At 36.5% G+C, this 21,720-nt stretch overlaps 1 protein-coding gene across 1 annotated transcript in view; it reads left to right on the plus strand.

The window, feature by feature from the left end:
• The window catches only part of TICRR (TOPBP1 interacting checkpoint and replication regulator), a 53,872-nt gene that overhangs the window by 26,758 nt on the left and 5,394 nt on the right, over nucleotides 1–21,720 (plus strand). Inside the window, exons 13-19 of the mRNA XM_044662485.1 lie at nucleotides 3,105–3,201; nucleotides 4,575–4,629; nucleotides 13,891–14,034; nucleotides 17,566–17,656; nucleotides 18,053–18,114; nucleotides 19,090–19,224; nucleotides 19,904–20,058. Coding sequence (XP_044518420.1) covers nucleotides 3,105–3,201; nucleotides 4,575–4,629; nucleotides 13,891–14,034; nucleotides 17,566–17,656; nucleotides 18,053–18,114; nucleotides 19,090–19,224; nucleotides 19,904–20,058 — 739 coding nt within the window. The remainder of the gene's footprint in view (nucleotides 1–3,104; nucleotides 3,202–4,574; nucleotides 4,630–13,890; nucleotides 14,035–17,565; nucleotides 17,657–18,052; nucleotides 18,115–19,089; nucleotides 19,225–19,903; nucleotides 20,059–21,720) is intronic.

A 21,720-nucleotide genomic window follows, 5' to 3' on the forward strand; every position in this document is an offset into this window, starting at 1 on the left:
AGATCTGAAAGAGGAATATTTAGATCTCCCACTTGTATGGTTTTACTATCTATTTCCTTCTTGAGCTCTGCCAGTTTCTCCTTTATGAATTTGGATGCTATGCCACTTGGTGCATACATATTGAGCAGTGTTATGTCCTCATTGTTTATACTGCCTTTAATCAGGATGTAATGACCTTCCCTGTCTTTTTTAATCATATCTATTTTTACTTTGGCTTTGTCAGAGATCATGATAGCCACTCCTGCCTTCTTTTTCTCATTTGATGCCCAAAAGATTTTGCTCATACCCTTAACCTTGAACTTGTGTGTGTCTACCCACCTCATATGTGTTTCTTGTAGACAACCTATGGTAGGATTTTGGTTTCTAATCCACTCTGCTATTTGCTTTCGTTTTATGAGTGAGTTCATCCCATTCACATTCAGAGTTACAATTGTTAGTTGTGTATTCACTGACATTTTTGTATCCTCCCCTAGACCCACTCCTTCTTATTATACTATTTTCTTTTACACCAGTGGTTTGCTTTGAGCCGGTATCCCTTATCCCCTCCCTTGATTGACTTCCCTTTCTGCCCCCTCCTTTGTTGTTCCCCTCTTTTTGTTTTTTTTAAAGACCAAATGAATTCCCTCCCCCTTCTTCTCCCCTCCCTTTTTTGGCCTCCCCACTCCCTTGCTCCCTTTGGTTTATCCCTTCTGACTTTCTCAGTAGGGTTAGATAGAGTTTTTTATCCAGATGGATAATAAAGCTACTCTTCCTTCTCCGGGAGGAGTTGATTACACTGAGAGTAAGGTTTTATTATGCTCTCTTCCTCTCCTTCTTATGATATTATTCATCCCCTCCCCTTCCCATGCCCTCTTTGTGTGTAATAGAATATATTATTTTTCTTATTTACTTGGATTTTTCTTGGTATCCCCTACTATTCCCCCCTCTTTCCCACCCCCCATGTCTTCTTAGACCATTTAGTATCCTGTCCTCTCCCTATGAATTATTCTTCTGGTTGCTATAATAGTGAATATTATAATAGTGTATAGAGTTCACTACAGAGTATTATACATAGCATTTCTCCACCTAGTAATACAGATAATTAGATCTTATTTATGCCCTTAAAGAGTCAAGCTTAAAAGACTATGAGTTTTCTTTCTTTTCCCTCTGTTTCTTATTTACCTTTTCATCTTTCTCTTGATATCTGTGGTTGAGTGTCAAACTTTCCATTTAGTCCCGGTCTCTTTTGTGCAAAAACTTGGAATTCTTCAATTTTGTTGAATGCCCATACTTTCCCCTGAAAGTATATGGTTAGTTTCGCTGGGTAGTTGATTTGTGGCTGAAGGCCCAGTTCTCTTGCCTTTCTGAATATTGTATTCCAAGCCTAGCGGTCTTTTAGCGTTGAGGCTGCCAGATCCTGTGTGATCCTTATTGGTGCTCCTTGATATTTGAATTGTCTCTTTCTGGCTTCTTGTAAGATTTTTTCTTTAACTTGAAAGCTCTTCAATTTCGCTATTATATTTCTGGGTGTTGACTTTTCTGGGTCCAGTGTAGAGGGTGTTCTATGGATCCTTTCAATGTTTATATTGCCCTCTTGTTGTAGAACTTCAGGGCAATTTTGCTGAATAATTTCTTTAAGTATGGAGTCCAAGTTTCTATTAATTTCTGCCTTTTCTGGAATACCAATGATTCTCAAGTTGTCTCTTCTAGACCAGTTTTCTTGGTCTGTCACTCTCTCATTGAGATATTTCATGTTTCCTTCTATTTTATCAGTCTTTTGACTTTGTTTTATTTGTTCTTGTTGTCTTGAGAGATCATTGGTTTCTAAATGTTTGATTCTAGCCTTTAAGGACTGGTTTTCGGCTTCAATGTTTTGGTTTTCGGCTCTAATGTTTTGGTTTTCGGCTTTAATGTTTTGGATTTCGGCTGTAGTTTTTTGGTTTTCCTTTTCAATCTGGTCATTTTTGGTCTTCAGTTGTCTTGTTTCACTTTCCAATTGCAAAATTCTGCCTTTTAAACTGTTATTTTCTTGCCAGATTTCTTCCATCTTCCTCAGCATTTCATTTTTAAACTCTTCCATAGCTTGTGACCAGCTTTCATTTTTTTGGGGAGGTTTGAGTTTTTGTTTTCCCTCCTCTGGTGTCTGGATTTTCTCTGTGTAGAAGTTGTCCAGTGTTCCAGAATTTCTCTTGATAGTCTTTTTCTTCTGCACTTCCTTATTGCTGGCCATTGTTGGCCCCGCCCCTTTTCAGCTTTGTCTTTGCACTCAGGGTCTGCCTGGGCCTTGCAAGCTCCGGGGGGCTCCGGTCTCCTTGTCCTCGGGGTCAGGCCTCCTGGTAGTTCCCAGTCTGCCCCTCTGCCCGAGGGGGGGGGGGAAGTCCGTGCGTGTCCCCCAGCCACCTGGGGTCCCTCGTCTTGCTGCACACAGGTACAAGCCCCGGGGCTGCCAGTGATTATCTGGTTGCCCCAGTCCTGTTTTCCCACTTGTGCGTTGGCGCGTTCTGTGGGGTGTGGGGGGTGGGGGAGGGGCTTCTTCCTCTCGCGTTTTAGTGAGAGCTTTTTCACCCCTTTATAGCGTGGAGATGCCCCGATTCTGCGTACCTTCAATGCTGCGCCCTGTTGTGGGGTTCCTTCGTTCCTCTGGACTCATTTTTATTTCCCCTTGAGGGGTCCTGTATGCTTCAGTCAGGAGAGATGGAGCAGCTGCTCCTTACACTGCTGCCATCTTAACCGGAAGTCCACCTAAACCCTATTCAAGACTCTTTAAGTTTCCTAGAAAGTAGATATTATCCTATAGTTCACAAAAAAATATTCAAAAATCCTCAGGTGAAACCCAAGTCTTGATTTTGCTCCTTCTTATATGACCATATGTTTGGGTCTTAGTTCTACATTAGGATTTTGACCCAGATTTTGAACTTCCTTTTCAACTTCGTAATTATTTAAATGTACGCTAAATTATTTCTGGAAGTACTTAATTTGTTTAGCTAGAAATCAGATCCCAAAGACACTTGTGCTATACTGATTTTTGTAACTTTGCCTTTTATACTTTTATTTGGTTGCAGTTGAACTATACTAGTACCTATCCAGTTATGTGTCTAACTACTTCTCACTTTTTAAAAAAATAGGAAACATGCATTAACAAGACATAGGAGTGTGACAGAATCAGCACAGAATCTTCGGCAAATTGAAATTCCTAAAGTTCCCAAGAGAGCTACCAAAAAAGTAAGTAGTTCCCAAGGTAGAAAGAAGATAAACCAAAGGATTATACTTGTAGATGATACTCCAAACTGTCTTGAATTAGAACACTATCTTATGGGTTGAGAATGAATTAGAAGAGGCAAGATCTCCAATAATAAGAATCAGCTGGACATTATTTAACCTTGATAAATGTATAAAGCAGATAACATAAGGACACTAACTGATGGAAATTTATATTCTGATTTAAAATTGTGACCAAAAGTACTCACTCCAAAGTATGACATAGAGAAAATATAGCAAATAAACTAGGATGGAAAATTAATCTGAACTCTTCAAATTAGAGCTACTTATAAAGTATCAATAACAAACAAACAAATCAATAAATAAAGTGGTAAATTAAGTGCTAGATGAAATTCAAAAGTAGAGTATAATAAGGAGGTAACAAGGAGCAAAGACGGATTATAAAGAAGTATTATGCCCTTAGCATGGTTTTAATAGTCTTTCTAAAATACACAAAATTATGTGTATTTTGAGAAACCCAGTGAAAAATACAAGCAATGGGGAAGCCAAAAAAATACTCATTGAAATTCAATAAAGGAAAGAAAAAAAAAGAGCCTATATACAGATTTAACAGTTTTCAGTCTTAATAAATTATTAAATTTTGGGGTAGAACTTGAATGAATAAAATATGGAGAACTGACTCCAGGAAGGTTAATCTTTAGAAAGCCCTTTCCTTGTTTCTAGATACTTATAACTTTCCTCTTGAATTTAGTGTGCAGTTTCTTTTAAGTTGGAATATAATGTTGTCCAGTCTAGACTCTTGAAATGATGAGTGATATATCTTAAATGTGGATAAGATTAAAATTTTAAATATTCTAGTACATTAGTATTTATAAAGTTCAGTACCAAAGTACCTCATCTAGCCTCAGTTCTGATTCCTTAGTAGATATGGTCTACCAATACATTTCGATAGTATTACAGTACCATTTCAGTTGCCATTGTACAAACCTTTGATGAAGAAGCCAGAAGGAGTCAGGGCATCAGGATTTTTCTCTGTAAATACAGAGGGACTGCTCATGTCAACATTACTGTTGTGGGGCGTAAAAAGACTCATTGATATTTTTAATAAGAGGAATTATTTTCGGACAATTGTGCCCTGTCAAGGGATCACTTTATATGACCATTGCCCAGGGTAAATCTGGGGCTTTCGGGTGATCAATGTCACAAACTTGGGAAATGAGTTCTTGATGAAGATCTATTTTCATAGGAATAGTGATTTGATACAAGGAGAAAAGCCCTAATAACAGTCTCTCTAGTTAATACACATGGAACTTTTATTCTTAGAATGGAAAATGAATTCCAAAAATTGCTAATATCAGATTTTATTGAACTTTCAGGAAAACTTTCATCCTGGTCAACAGCCTCCACTCCCAGGAAAAGATTTGGTTCAAGGTATGTTTCTCTGTTTCTTCTGTGATGGTACTAGCAAAGTCATCTTATGCTAATATGTTAAAGTCACTAACTATATCATGTTTTTTGTTGTTAATAAAATGTACCCAATAACAGGGCAGCGAGGTAGTGCAGTATCAGGCCTGAAGTCAAGAAGACTCATCTTCCTGAGTTCAAATCTGGCCTCAGACACAGTAGCTATGTGATCCCGAGCAAGCCACTTAATCCTGTTTGCTTTAATTTCTTCATCTGTAAAATGTGCTGGAGAAAGAAATAGCAAACCACTCTAGGACCTTTGCCAAGAAAACCCCAAATGGAGTCACAAAGAATAAAAATAAATAAGCACACCAGTTACAAGACCCTAGAGCATATGCACAAAAATTTTCCAATCATTTAATAAAATTTAATTTTTGCCTCTTAGGCAAGATAAGTCAGATGTCAGAGACTATTTTATAATGGAGATGAAGACTCAAATGGTACATGCTGAAGTTTTAACACAAATATTTTATTTTTTATTTTTAATATTTTTCCAGGTTTACATAATTCATTTTCTTTCCCTCCCCTCTCCCAGAGCCAACAATCAGTTCCACTGGGTTGTACAAATGTTATCACTTGATACCTATTTCCATATTATTCATTTTTGCTATAGAGCAATTTTTTAAAGTCTAACTCCCAAATCACATACCCATATATACATTTGGTAAGTGATGTCATATGTTTTGCTTTTGTATTTCTACTCCCATATAGTTCTTTCTCAAATATGGTTAGCATTCTTTCCCATAAGTTCTTCAGGAGTGTCCTGGCTTGTTGCATTGCTACTGGTAGCAAAGTCCTTTACATTGGATTGTTCCACAATGTTTTACTTTCTGTGTACAATGTTCTCCTGGTTCTGCTCATTTCACTCTGCAGAAGTTCATTGAGGTTCTCCCAGTTCATATAGAAATCCTCCAGATCATCATTCCTTATAGCACAATAGTATTCCATCACCGTCATATACCACAACTTGTTCAGCCATTCCCCAGTCGAGGGACAATCTTTCATTTTCAGTTTTTTGCCATCACAAAGTGTACAGCCAGGAATATTTTTGTTCAAGTATTTTTCCTTAACAAATATTTTATAGTGTAATTGTTTTAGTGTTAATGAGCAGGAATGTCAACTTAATCAGGAATGGGGAAACAACTTATGATTTCATCCTTTACTGGATCAGGAATCAAGACAAAGTCTTTATAATCAATATCATTAAAGACCACAAGATAGCAGTATTATACCATGAAAAGTTTTATCACTTTTTATCCCTGTGGAAGAGTAGATCCTGCCTGGGTGCGAACATATTCATCCCTATCTGCACTTTCTTGTTTTATTTATTTTTCCTCCCTTTTTTCATCCATAATGCAAAACTAAAATATTTATTTTTACCTTATGTTTATTGAATAAAATTTTTAGATATTATTTTTATAGTATATTTCTAAATATATCCCTCTGCTCTTCCCTTACCCATTGAGCCATTCTTTGTAACATAAACTAAAAAAGCAGTTAAGACCAAAAGTACATCAAAAGATCTGCATAAATAAGTACCTGGTGCACTTAACCTTGTGTCTCTTACCTTATTTCCTTTTTTGCTGTAAAAACACGTCTGACAACATATGTAATATTCCTTACTCATAGTGGAATAAAAGGGAGAGAGGGACATTTTCTTGACTTCTGTAGGATCAAGATTGGTCATTATAATTATAAAATACTCATTTTTGGGTCTTTTTTCATTTATTTCACTCTACATCTGTTCATAAGTTTCCCTTTTCTCTGAATTCTTAACATTCTTCATTTCTTTTGGTAAAATATTGTTCCATGGATTTCATGTGCCACAGTTTGTTTAGCCATTCCTCGAGTGATGGGCATCTATTTAGCTTTCAGTTCTTTGAATACTAGAAACAGAATTGATATGAATACTTAGGGACTTTCCTTTCTGATTTGGTGTTCCTTGAGGGGTAAATGCCCAGCAGTGGTATTTCTAGATCAAAGGGTAGGAACATTTTAGTCATATTTTTTAATTGCTTTCCAGCTTTCCACCATGATTGAGTCAATACATAGCTCCAATAGTGCATTTTTGTTCTTGTCTTTATAAAGTTCTGCAACATCAGTTCTTCCTATCATTTGTCATATTTACTAAGTCTAAGGTGTTTTGATTTGCATTTTTCTTATTCGGGATTTGGAATATTCTTTTATATGATCGTTATTAGCATTAGTTCTTTTGAGAATTTTTTATTCATGTTCTTTGACCACTTATTTGTTAGGAATTAGTTATTGGTCTTGCATCTCTTATATCTTGTGATCAGATGCACATCCTTGATATTCGACGCAAAGATTTTTCCAAATTAATGGTTTCCCCTTTTTTTTTTTAAATAACCTTTACCTTCTGTCTTAGACTTAATACTGTGTATTGGTTCTAAGGCAAAAGAACAGTAAGGGCTAGGCAGTAGGGGTTAAGAGACTTGCCCAGGGTCATACTAGATAGTATCTGAGGCCAGATTTGAATCTAGGACCTTCCTTCTCTAGACCTAGCTCTGAATCCACTGAGCCACCTAATGGCCCCCACATAATTTCCCTTTTTAACATAACTGCATCGATTTCTTTAGTGCAAAAGCATTCCAATTTCATGTATTCTGAATTATCTATTTCATCTTTTGTGGTTGCCTCTATCTCTTATTTGGTTACTATTTTTTTCCCTGGCTGTAGCTATGAAAGTGGGTACCCAATCTTATCACATTTCTCTTTTTAATACTATGACTTTAAATTTAGGTCACGGATCCATTTGAATTTATCATGATATATGTTGTAAGAGTCTATTTAAAATTAATGCCTCCCAAGAAGCTCGCCAGTTTTTTTTCCTAGCAGTTCTTGTCAAATATCGACTTATTCCTCAAGGAATTTGTATTCTCAAGTTTGTTAATTGCTGGGTTATTGGATTAGAATTATTTCTGATTCTTCCTTATCTAATCTGTTCCAGTGATCTTCTTTTCTATTTTTTTAACCAATATCAAATAGTTTTGGTAATTACTGCTTTATAATAAAATTTAAAATCTATAAGTGCTATTGAATAGTTTTATTTTCTTGTTCTCACTATTAGAAAGGTATGCGTAGTGTGTAGGAGAAAACACAGAATTATTCCCTGCCTTGAAGGGAATTCCAGCCTTATAGTATACTTGAGATGGGAATGCTTCTCGGATTTCCCTCCAATAGTCAAGTATTCAGTAATTTCAGAGCTTTCTCAACTGACAAGTTATTTTTTGGGAAAAGATATACGTAAAAAATAGTGCACTTTCCTTTTTCCTTTGTGCTTCTTACCTTATTTCCTTTTGCTATCATTCATTCATATAACTTTGTATCTTTGATTTCACTAGACACTTACATAAAAATTCCTACTCATTTGTCTTAAATATCCTTTACTGCCAATGCACAGACAGGTCTCGTTGTATTGTAATAAATGGACATACAAGTTCTTAACTGCTGAACTCACAGGCCCCTGAAACATTCAGGTTTTATGTTATTATTAGTATTTTGAAGTTTCTTCTGAGCTCTAGTCTTCATTGATTGATTGATTGATTTGTTTTTTGCTTCTCATCAAAATGATTTTACGTGTAAACAGATTTTAAAACTACCTGGAAAGGCATCTCATTCAGCCTTTAGCTAAATAGGCTAGGACAGTGATGGGCAAACTTTTTAAAGAGGGGGCCAAAGGAAAGGAAATGCTCATCTGTCAGTCTGTTTCTAAGGCAATTCTTTTGAAGTTTCATTGTATTGTATCCTGCTGATTGTATTCGTCAGATTAGGAATAATGTAGCCAGCCAGATAGAACATTTCAGGGGGCCACATCTGACCCGAGGGTCATAGTTTGCCCATCACTGGGCTAGGAGAAACAATGAAAAAGAATGATTGGAAGAAAGGTAGTCAGAAAGGTATGCCTCTATTATTTTTGTACATGGAAATATTCTTTTCTTCATTTTACTACTCTTCCCCTTCACCCCTTCAAATCCTCTTTCAATCAGGTACATGTATACCTTATACAAACTCATCTTAAGGGTAACAGCATAGTGGATCGAATGCCGAGCTTGGAGACAGGAAGACCTGAGTTTGAATCCTCCTTCAGGCATTTACTCATTGTGATATGATCCTGGACAAGTCACTTGCCCTCTCCTCAGTCCTCAGTTTCCTTGTCTGTAAAATGAGGACAATAATAGTATAAACCTCAACTTTGTCATAATGATCAACTGAGATAATACATGATAAACCTTAAAATACTATAAAATTGTTAGCAATTAGTAGGGTTAAAGATTGATCCTGTAATTATACTGGCATAGGGCATTACCAAGTGAAAAAAAAAAACTCTTTCTATTAATGCAGATTATCACTTTTCTGCTCAGTGCATTCACTGAGTAGTCACAGAGCCAGTGTTAGAAATGGAACTTGAACTTATGTCTTCCTAATGCCAAATTCAGTTTTCTATCAGTCATGCCAAGCCATCAGTCATTTTCATCATTATTATTTTTTGATGCCTTTGTTTCTACATGAGATCTCACACAGACACATTTGTACAGTTAACTTTATCACTAACATACAAAACATTATTAACTGAAGCACTATTCACTTTATCTATATCAGATAAGTCTATAGATGTGATTTTTTAAAAGTAGCACTTTAGGAAAGATTTCATTCTTGTACACTTTAGTCATTCCCTCCCCCACTTTTTGAGTCCTCCCCAGTAAAAAAGCCATCTAAACAAAGCCAACAAATATAGCAACTTTATTTGCATAATGTAGAATCACATTTGTAGTGCCCATCTCTATTGAAAAGAAGAAGTATTATTTCTGTAGGATCAACACCATATATTATAATTCATCATAGTGGAACTGTTTTTTAGTATTATTTATATTGTTGTAGTAAGCATATGTATATTTTATTAGTTCTATTTTCTTTATTCAGTGTCACTTAATTACAAGTCCTCCATTGATCTCTGAATTCCTCATTATACATTCATATACCACAATTTGTTCAGCTACTCCCCAATTTTCTATTTTTGCATTGGACTTATGTTTTGTTTTTTGTTACCACAAAAAAGCACTTTTTTTTTTTTAATGGTGACTAAGTTTCCCCTCTTGTCCTGGCTAAAAATAAAGCCATCGTACTCATAGACCTGTTTCCCTGGCTGATCAGCCCAGAAACCTTGAGCTGCTCTGTTTCTGACCTTACAAAGTCTGGTAGTCTCCTGTTCCTGGGGGTTCACTATATTGGTATCCAATTTATTGCAGACAACCACATCAGGTTTAGTCCAATTATATAGCTGAGGACTCCTGAGCTCAGAAGATCTATCAGCCTCAGCTTTCCAGAAGCAGGGATTAAAGGCATGTGCTATCATGCCATGCACTTTCCCAATTACATATAAAAACAATTTTTAACATTTATTTTCTAAAATTCCAAGTTCCAAATCCTCTCACCTTCTCTTTCCAAACCCTTCCCTAAGAAGATAAGCAGTTTGATCTAAGTTATATTTGTGCAATCATGCAAAACATATTTTCACATTGGTAATGTTGTAGAAGACTCATTGATGTTTTTTAAACCCAGGAGAAAAATTAAGTGAAAAATAGTATTTTTCCATCTGCATTTCTCTAGAGGGGGTTAGCATTTTTCATCACGAGTCCTTTGGGATTATCTTGGATCATGTATTGCTGAGAATAGCTAAGTTATTTGTAGTTGATCATCATACACTATTGCTTTTTCTGTGTAAATGTTCTCTTGATTCTATTCACTTCACTTTGCATCAGTTCATGAAAGTCTTTTTAGGTTTTTCTGAAATTGTCCTGCTCATCATTTCTTATAGCACAGTATTCCATTACAGTCATATACCACATTCTGTGTGTGCTTTGTCTCTCTTCAAATAGATTGTAAAATACTTATTGGGCAGAGCCACTATTTATATTTCTTTTGCCTCTATAGTACCTTGCCTATTGTGGACACTCAATAAAATTTTATTCTTTTGTTACATGGTTTAGCCTTTGAATTGCTTAAAGGCAGAACTACCTCAGAAGATCCCTGCTTGAAAATTCTGTGGTGTTGCATAAAAAGAAGATGGAATAAAGTCTGACCTTCAGGGAAATTTTTGCTATTCTTGTTTTTTCTCAAGAGGACATCTGCTTCAGGATAGGACTGTGGTTCACTTGTTCCTCATCTCATTTGAGGTTTTCTTGGCAAAGACACTGGAATGGTTTGCCATTTCCTCATCCAGCTTATTTGACAGATGAGGAATTGAGGTAAACAGGGTTAAATTAAATGGCTTGCTTAGGGTTGTACGTGAGGCTAAATTTGAACTCGGGTCTTCCTGACTCCAGGTCCAGCACACTATCCACTGTGCTACTTAGCTTAGAACTATGATCCTGTGCAATTATTGGCAAGATACTCCTAATTTTTCCTGAGATGTGTGTAAGGAAATTTCTTTATCTTAACTCAATCAAATACTTAGAGAGCTTCACCCTTTTAACTCAATCAGTCAGAAACTTGTGAATCCTTCTGATAAGAGTTTACACCCTCAAAGAAGAGAAGTGGATCCCACAGACACTGTCCCCCTGGGCAGTGCTAGGAAAATTGAAAGGCTGTGGTTGGTTCCCATAAAGTGGGGGAAGCAACAGCAAGTGACGTTGAGAAAACTGTTTTAAAAAGGCCAGCCCAGGGATTTTAACTTTAACTTTTTTTTTTTTTTTTAAATATTAAACCCTTAACTTCTGGGTATTGACTTATAGGTGGAAGATTGGTAAGGGTAGGCAATGGGGGTCAAGTGACTTGCCTAGGGTCACACAGCTGGGAAGTGTCTGAGGCCGGATTTGAACCTAGGACCTCCTGTCTCTAGGCCTGGCTCTCAATCCACTGAGCTACCCAGCTGCCCTAGCCCAGGGATTTTCACTCTCTGGACTAGTGAGCTGAGCTGAAGGGAGATTCTTAGAGGCAGTTATCTCTTCTTGGAATTGTTCTGGCAAGGCTTGCTAGGTGAGCAACTGGAGTTTTCTGCTCTGGGGAGGCTTGCTGGGTGAGTGACTAGAGCTGTAGGAAGAGTCTGCATTGGTGGAACTCTGGCTGTAGAAACACCAGAGGCCATGTGCTTCCAGGGAGTTGCTTTCAGGCCACGTGGGCAGGAAGCCACTTCTTTGAGCTGGGGGTGGGGACAGGGGGAGGGGTGTGGCAAAAAAGGACTTTGGTGGATTTGTTCTTTTTTTCTGGGATTTTGCCCTTAGTGGGCTCTTTAACTTTCACATGTCACAGCTCAGGAACCAATCATAGTTTCTTAATTTGCCTGGGCTGCCCAGGGAGGCAATGCCTGTGGAATCATTATTTCCTGTCTCATTGGTTCTTTAACTTCCTTTTTCAGAGGCTCTTCTATACCAGAATTTACTCAGTGGTATTTGACCTTCATCAAAAAAAAAAAAAAGGAAAGAAAGAAAAGGTACACTGGAGAGAGAGAAATTTACTTCCATCAATCCCCCTGTGATTCTTTTGGGAGACAAGCATGTTAAAATCTCCTCACTTGAGGTTTCTGAGAGATTAACTAGTCAAGTCTCCCCAATGTATCATTCCACATATCTAGCTTATACATCTAAAGATTCTCTTACTAGAGGTATATAAAATATTGCACTTTACAAAGAGGGAATTATAAAAATTTGGGGATAAGAGGGAAAGAAAGAAAGGAGGGGAAAGGAAAAAAAAAAGATTGATAGATGCACTGACAAAAAGCCAATTAGGGGGCACTCCCCTTTGGCATAAGGGTTTACATTCAGCCTCAATGATAGGTTCAACCCCCTTCAGTTCAGTTCATTATATCCCAAAGTTCATTCTGAATCTCTCAATGTAGTGTGTGGTTTCTGTAGGCATCCTTATGGCATCTTCTCCCAAAGATCCACTTTCCTGATTCGAGTATTGTTGGTTTTCTTTTCCTAAAATTGCTTTAAAAGATCTTTTACTTTGTGGGGGCAGCTGGGTAGCTCAGTGGATTGAGAGCCAGGCCTAGAGACGGGAGGTCCTAGGTTCAAGTCTGGCCTCAGACACTTCCCAGCTATGTGACCCTGGGCAAGTCACTTGACCCCCATTGCCTACCTTTACCACTCTTCTGCCTTGGAGTCAATACACAGTATTGACTCCAAGACGGAAGGGAAGGGCCCTAAAAATAAATAAACAAACAAACAAATAAATAAATGATCTTTCACTTTGGATTTTAGACACTTAAACCTCAGGTCAGCCCCTGGGGAGGGTGTTGACCAACAGACTAGATGACCTTTCTAGCTCCCTTCTAACTAAATATATTGTCCCAAATTACTGAGGATACTGAGCATTTGTATTTCATTCATCACATTTTTTATCTGAGTTTAGCGGTTGTCAGAACAAAAAACACACAGTTCTTTCCCTCAGTATAAAGGATATACACATCTCTATGAGACTTATTTTCAAATCTTCCCAATTTTCTATTGTAATAGTGAATCTCATGGTATTTGACTTACTTGAATGAATTTAAATTAATATTTTAATTGTTGAATCCCTCTAATATGCCCAAAGATGTACAGAAAATAGAAGATTCTTTCCAGACCTCTAGAATTTTCCATTCTCTATGTCCTGAGATAAACATATGCATATATATCACCTTTAGTAACTTAGGATTTTATTGTAAGGGTGAAGTAAGGTAGCTGACCATTGATTTTGTTTACTAAAAAGATCTATTAAAAAATTTATCTATTCCTGTATACTTCCCACTAAAAGTTGTAATTTTAGATGATCTCAAAAGATATGTTCTGGCAAGCTGTGAGGTAAGAGATTACTTTCTTAACTGGAAAGTTATTGGATGGAAGCTATTACCACCACTAACTGGATATTCCATGTAGACTGAAGAATTGTTGGCTTTAAAGTGTATGCAGTCTTGATATATTTCTGAAATGTTCTTGTTTTTATCTTTTTTTTCAATGTTGCTCTCTGTTTCGCATAGTATCAGAGTAGATCTAGGATTACATTCAGAAATAATGGATTTTTTATGAAAAGTGTGTATATAGAGTTTATAGATATATTTAGCATTTTAAACTATCAAAAGAATGAAATATTTAAAAGAATTCCTCATTATCAAACTTTAATGTGACCTTATTTAGGCTCTTTTTTTTTTAAGCCTTGATGTTTTGAATAAGTATCCCTCTTATCTAAGAAGTAATATTTATTAACATCAGCATTTTTTGATGGTTTCAGAAGTAACCAAGGTTCGAAGAAACCTTTTCAACCAAGAGATGCTTTCTCCTTCAAAAAGATCTCTGAAAAGACTGCCCCGAAGTCATTCAGTGTCAGCTGTTGAAGGATTGAAATACAAAGTTGATGGCTTCAAGGAGATTCAAGGTACTGTATGTGTCCAAGTAAGAGAAGAGTAGCTATCATAACCGTCTCCTTAGCCATTCCTAAGAGATGGCAGGGTGATGCTGGCTGTTAGGACCCAAGATAGGATGATGGTACTTATAATCAAAGCCACATGACTTCCAGAGAAACTAGGTTTAAGCACCAACATAAAACATTAGGTGAAGAAAGCAAGCTTCTCCCAAAGGGTACAGCAAGCTCTAACAGCTCGCTATGGAATATGCTTCAGGCAAAGTAGATGGGAGAGGATTAGGAAAGAAGTGGAATTTCCATGGTCCAAAGCCATAGAAACATTCAGGAATGTTAAAGGAGGCAATTGCAGTCAGTGAAGGATGGCTTGAAACCCAGAAGAATTATAAACCAGATAGAGTAGTGTATTTCTTCATCAAGGGGACTAGGTTCTAAGGGTAACTAAAAATCTCACCAGACCAAGCAACAGTATCAAACTGAAAATCTACTTTAGGCATGAAACCAAAGAGTAGTTTATAGACTAGTATTTAACTCAGATAAAGCTGAGGACAACAATAATCTCTGAACTATAATTGTCCCCATTTCCTTTTATAAGTTGTTTTTCCCTTAGTTTCCTAGTAAAATACCTTTTTTGAACATTACTAATCTTGGTTCACTGAACTCTAGGGGTAGAGTAGTTCATATATAAGCTTTTAAAAGCTGTTCAGCTTAGTACTGATAGATTCTCCAAGTATTTTTTACTTCCTCACATTTGGGGTTTGATCTAGTTTTAAATAAAATAAATGCCTATCCCTTTATCCTTGAAGTTATGCATAAAATAGATCATATGATTGAAAATACTACTTTGTAATAGTAGCAAACATTTTGTTGAATGTCTGCTATGTGTAAGGTACTATTCTATTTTTTTAATTTTTTTTTAAATAATTTTTTATTTTTAGAAAAAATTTCCATGGTTACATAAGTCATGTTTTTATTTTCCCCTTCACCCCCTCAACCCCCCGCCCCCATCCGCTGTAACTAATTCGCATTTCCACTGGTTTTAATAGGTGTGGTCAGTCAAGACTTATTTACACATTATTGATAGTTACATGGGTGTGGTCTTTTCAGGTCTGCATCCCCAACCATGTCCGAATCAACCCAAGTGTCCAAGCAGTTGCTTTTCTTCTGCATTTCTACTCCTGTAGTTCTTCCTCTGAATGTGGGTAGCATTCCTTTCCATAAATCCCTCAGAAATGTCCTGGGTCATTGCATTGCTGCTAGTACAGGCTTCCATTACATTCGATTTTACCACAGTGTATCAGTCTCTGTGTATGATGTTCTTCTGGCTCTGCTCCTTTCACTCTGCATCAATTCCTGGAGGTCTTTCAAGTTCACCTGGAATTCCTCCAGTTTATTATTCTTTTGAGCACAATAGTATTCCATCACCAACATATACCACAGTTTGTTCAGCCATTCTCCAATTGAAGGGCATACCCTTGTTTTCCAGTTTTTTGCCACCACAAAGAGCACAGCAATAAATATTTTTGTGCAAGTCTGTTTATCTATGATTTCTTTGGGGTACAAACCCAGCAATGGTATGGCTGGATCAAAGGGCAGGCATTCTTTTATCGCTCTTTGGGCAGAGTTCCACATTGCCATCCAGAATGGTTTGATCAGTTCACAACTCCACCAGCAGTGCATTAACGTGTAAGGTACTATTCTAGGAGGCACAATGAATAGAGTGCTGGGCCTAGAGTCAGAAAGATAAGTTCAAATCTGACTTCAAACTGTAACTAGCAATATGACCCCAGGCAAGTCACTTCTCTCTGCCTCAGTTTCCTTATCTACTTACCTCCTTCCCAGGGTTGTTGTGAGGATCAAGTAAGATAATATTTGTTAAATGCTTTGCAAACCATAATGCACTATATGAATGCTAGCTGCTGTTATTGTTGTTACTGTTAAGTACTGAAAACCCAAGCCATATGATGGCTTATCCTTCCAGTATAGAGCTTGAAATCTGCACATAAACACAAAGGAAAAAAATAAAGAGCAAAGGATATCTTGTAAGTAGTATCATCAACAAGCATAACAGAAATACAGAGGAAAGAGGGATCACTTGCTAGATTTATTAAAGAAATATACATGGAAGTAGTGAGGTTTGAGCTCGATGTTGAAAGAATGAGTCTTGAACAAATGGAGAAGAAAAGTCAAGAAGAGCATTGTATGAATTAAAATAGGGCAGCAGGTATATTCACAGTAACAATAAAGCAGGTCATTGGGATAGGAATAAAAACTGAATGCAGAAAAAGAAGTAAGAGCTAATCTTAGAGGTAGGTTGGGGTATCATTAAGGATCCATGCTGTTAGCTATGTATTAGGGGGTGGCTAGGTGGCTCAATGGATAGAGAGCCAGGCCTGGAGGCAGGAGGTCCTGGGTTCAGATTTGGCCTCAGACACTTCCTAGCTGTGTGACCCTGGGCAAGTTACTTAACCCCCATTTCCTAGCCCTTACGTCTCTTCTGCCTTAGAAACAGTATATAGAATTGATTCTAATATGGAAGGAAAGGGTTTTTGGGTTTTTTTGTTGTTTTTTTTTTTTTAAAGAAAAGAAAGCTATATATTTGTACTAGAAGTCTTCTTGTTAAAGAGCTATTTAAAAAAAAAAAGAGCTGTGTATTTGTGTTTCTCCTTCATTTTTAAACTTTAAACCTGTTTATTGGTAAGATATCATTCTATGATTACTGTAGTTAGGGCGCCTATTCAACTGTTTTCTTAAAATATAGCATGTCCCAAGTCTTAGTCCAGTTTTAAACTTTAGGAGTTTAAGATTGCACTAAAATTTTGGAATACTGTGTATACAGACACCTAAATGTGTATATATGCACATTAATGTTTATCATTGCAACACACATAGAAAAACAAAAACTTGTTGACTCACTAGCCACACCTGCTTTATCTAACTCTTATAGTACATGGGTGGAAGTAAGAGCTTTTTATAAAATGTAAGTCATTATATTCCCCATATATAATAAATGGTAGCAGTAGATACTACAACCACATTTGCTTTGATTCAGAATGATATTAAGAAAAAAGATTAAGAAAATCAACTCTGCACTTTTCTATAGAATTAGCCAATGTACTGGTGTGGTATACTATGGTGGGTTGTTAAACCCTTAGCTTTTCAAGTAGGGCTTTCATTTTTATAAATAGGAGAAAAAATGTAAATACAAAATGGTTCAACAGTCAGTAGCAAATATGAAATAGGATATTTGCTTCCCAGCTCCTTGCTGAAACAAATTTAAATCATATTTTATATGAAAGACCACAAAATGTTATATACATTACATTTTTTGGTGTTGAAAAACCAATCAGTCTTATTCCACAATGATGAAATTAAAAAGAACTGAGTTCCGTTCCTTTCCTTTCTAGTTAGTCCAGCAGCCACTAGAATTAGCCATCCACTTCATCCAATCACAGGCCACTTGAAATTTAAGGCTGCTACCATTATGCTTATATTTGTTCCTCACAAAGTTATGGAAAGTTTATAATTTCTACTTTCATAATTTAGATTATCATAAATTGCTGACAAAGAGAGTATCGGAGACTCCATTGCACAAACAGGTATCTGGAAGACTACTTCAAAGACAAATTAAGGGCAGGTGAGTGGCATTCTTACATTTATCTGTTTCGTCAACTCAGTTGTCCACTTTTTGGTTTTAGTAGGATCTTTTCCTTACCCCCTCTTATAACTTCAGATCTTATCTGCCCTGGCTAAAATCTGTACCTTTAGAGATAAAGGCATGTTTGAGTATTAAAGAGAACAATGACCAATGTTTGTATAATTTGGAAATGTAACCTTTGGGTTTCCAACAAGTAGTTGAGCAACTTCTAATAGGTTCATATTGGAGATTAGTACTCCCAGTTATTTCTGGGCCTCAGAGTTTAATAGTCATGGGATTCTCTGGTTTAACATCAGTAGGTTATATTATTAGAATGGCCCCTTCATTGCATAAGTGTAATAAAACTCAAATGCATTGTTTTCCTTATTTCTTAAGGTCCTCTGATCCCGGCCCTGACATTGAGGTTGTTGAAGAATCCCCTGAAAAAGAAGAATGTGGTGGGTATTTCTGGAATTTGGTCTAATATTTTTACTTTTCCTTAGTCTTAATACACCACTTTTTCTCTATTTTATACTGAATTCCAAAGTATTTTATAGAAAATGATGACAGTGTTCAAACTCATAGTAGGTACTTAGACTTTTATAGTTGGAAGGACACATGTTGCAATGATTCTTAAAGTTCATTTAGTCCAACCTACTCAGTGTAGCAATCTGTACCTTACAGGCAGATGGTTATCCAGACTCTGCTGGATACTTTCCCTAACATCTGTTGTGAAATAGATTTTAAGACAATTCCAATTATGTTCAGTTTAAATCTAGTCCTGTATAATTTTTACTCATTGGTCCTATTTCTGCCCTTTAAAATACTCATCATAGGTTTAATTTCCCAGATGACAGGCTCAGCTATTTGAAAATGACACTCATATTATGCAATTTAGTTAAGTACTTTAGTTTATTTGATAAATGCTCTTATGAATGAATGAGCATATATACCACACAAAGGCAACAACTACCTCTTAAGTTAAATCTTGACCATTAAAATAATATCATTGTAGCAGTAATATAAATTATTATTTCGTAACCTTGAAAGTTACTGAAGCGGTTTATGGAGAAAAACATCCTTATCCAAATAAGAATGAAGACTGATTGAACTTGTTCTTAATGAAAAATGCTTTGGAATTTTTAATAAAGGAACAAGGTAGATGGTTATGTTGGTTTTTATGTAACTTCAGGAAATAACATCTAGTAGGTCAGTGCTTCTCTCTATACCTCGATGGGGCCACATCATAAACACTATATTTTTAGCAACACTTCAGAAAAAAAAAAATCTTATTCCTAAACTCTAGCAATTGGTCTATAAATTTCATCTTTTCTGTTATTCATTGTTGTACAAATCTTGCTTTTTTCCTCTTTAGTGTGAAAATGTCAAGGATATATTTTCCCTGGATAACAGCTATCATTCTGCCTTTCTAGAAATGAATGTAAGACGAAGCCCTCGTATCAAGCATCTGTCATTTGTCAGAACAAACTCTGCTTCTTTCTACCCTATCTCACAACCAAAGCCTCGAAATATACAGAGAGTGTTCTTGAGACAAAAGGACGAATCAGGTTACTAACATATTTACCTCTTAAAAGTCAGTTTTGATGGGTGGGAAGTGATGTATTTAGTATTTTGGAGGAAATGTTGAATTTATCTTTTTTTTTTCCTTTAGTTAGGGACAATGATATATGTGTGACATACCAAGCTTTCTGTATGTAGAAAAACTTTTCCAGCTGTGTGTGTGTGTGTGTGTGTGTGTGTGTGTGTGTGTGTGTGTGTAAAATATCATACCTTTGGGCCAGTAAAACATGTTGCCTATGACATCATTCTCTCATTTATTTGTGAGAGATTAATCTATGATGACCCAGAGCTTTCTCTATACAGCCAAGTCTCAGATTAGGGATGAAATCTATTATATGTTATGTTATGTTATCTGTGCCTTCCCTGCCCTTTAATAGCATAGTTAAAGCAAGTTACCTGTAGTATTGTGTTGGTTTATGGGTTTGGGTGGTTGGTTGGATTTTTGTTGTTTTGGGGTTTTTTTGGCAACATTTATGTTCAGCTAGCTGCCTATGTTTGCCAACACATAGGCCAAATTTAATAGGTTACATAGTAGATCTTTAACAAAATACACAAAGGTACTAATATAATAAACTAAATTTCATTTTTCCTAATGTAATTTGGATGTCTTAATGCTATATGGAGAGAACCATTAAAGCGTTAAAATGTTATCGTGCTTTGTTTTAGGTACTAAGGAATGTCCTATAGTTCAGGGTATCCGATCTCCTAAGAGGCTTCTTTTTGGTGCAGTCTCTGAGATGACTACTCCCACAAAGGAATTGCCCCAAACTAAAAGGTCTGCAAAAAATTCATTGGAGTCTGAGAAGCCTGTTGTTTATCAGGTAAATGTCTACAAGTATCTTAGGTTACAAAGGAGGATGCGGTGTTCTGGTCATAAGTAAAGATTAGATATAGCCTTTATTAGAGAGCCTACAATACAATATAGAAGACAATCCTATGTAATCGATTCAATTCAAGGATCTGTGATTTTGAGGTCAAACTAGATCAGTGATGGCGAACTTTTTAGTAACCAAGTGCCCTAACTACAACCTTCATGCTATATGTGAGCCACTCACCTTACCCCAGACAGGGGAGGGAGGAAGCGCTCCCACTGGGCTGCTGGGCAGAGGGACGAGTCATGTGAGAAATGTCCTCAGGCACATGTGGAGAGGGGGAAGGGAGCAGCTCCCTCTGGCACACTCCAGCACGTGTGCCATAGGTTTACCAACACAGAACTAGATGTTGTGAGATTTTGATCACAAAATTATTTTTATCAATTGGGTTCTAACTCCACCAATGTGTAATTCCCAAAACACGCATGAATTGCTGGTGCTAAAAATGTATGTTATCTTGTTGCCTATATTCTAGCAGTAATCCTCTCTGACTTAAACTGATACTTGGAGGAAAACTTTCTAGGTTGGTAGGACCTACCAGAAGTTAAATTCCACTAGTGTAGCTATTTTTTCCTTTCATCTTTTTTTTCTTCAATTAAAAAATACAAACCTATGTTCTCTCCCACCTCCCTGACCACCACAGGGAAGGAAGGAATGGGGGTGGGAAGAGGCAGAAAACCCTTATAACAAATATGCAGTCAAGCAAAACCAATTCCTGCATTGGCCATATCCAAAAAAATATGTTTCAACCTTCACCCTGAGTCCATCACCTCTCTGTCTGGAGGTAGCACTAATATTTTGTCATGTGACCTCTGAAATCATGATGGGTCATTGCATTAATCAGAGTTAAGACTTTTAAAATTATCTTTAAAATATTGTTACATAAATTATTCTCTTAATTTGTTCAGTTCACTCTTCATCAGTTTGTGCAAATCTCAAGTTTTTCTGAAATTGTTGGACAGTCATGTCCAATAAAGGCATTCACCAATTGATGGACACTTTGATTTCCAGTTCTTTGCCATGGCAAAAAGGACCTTTTCCTTTTTTTTTTTAAATCTCTTTGGTTTATAGGTCTAGTAGTGCTATCAGTGGATCAAAGGATATGCACTATTGAGTAAAACTTTTGAGGTATAGTTCCAAATTGCTTTCCAAATGTTCCTTGTTTTCCTGGAGCCTCCAGTATGTTTTGTTTTCCTTTTTTCATAAGTTCTGCCAATCTAATGGATGTGAGGGGGAACCTTAGAGTTGCTTTAATTTTCATTTCTCTAAGTGATTTGGAGCTTTTTTTCATGTGACATGATAATTTAGACTTCTTCCTTAGAAAACTACTTGATCAGATCTTTCAACTCTTTATCAATTGGAGAATGTCTCTTATTCTTATAAATTTGTATCTGTTTTCCATCTGTCTTGGAAATGAGATTCATTAGAAAAACTTGCTGTAACAACTTTCCTAGTTGTCTGCTTCCCTTCTAATTTTAGCTGCATTGGTTTTAATTTTTTTTATAACTGAAATTGTCCATTTTGTCTTCTGTGGTCCTTTCTATCCTTTATTTAGTGATGAACTAATCCTTCTTCTGTCTGTATTTCTGAAAGGTAATTTCTTTGGTGCTT

The sequence above is a fragment of the Gracilinanus agilis genome, chromosome 2 (assembly GCF_016433145.1).
Source record: "Gracilinanus agilis isolate LMUSP501 chromosome 2, AgileGrace, whole genome shotgun sequence".
Lineage (NCBI taxonomy): Eukaryota > Metazoa > Chordata > Mammalia > Didelphimorphia > Didelphidae > Gracilinanus > Gracilinanus agilis.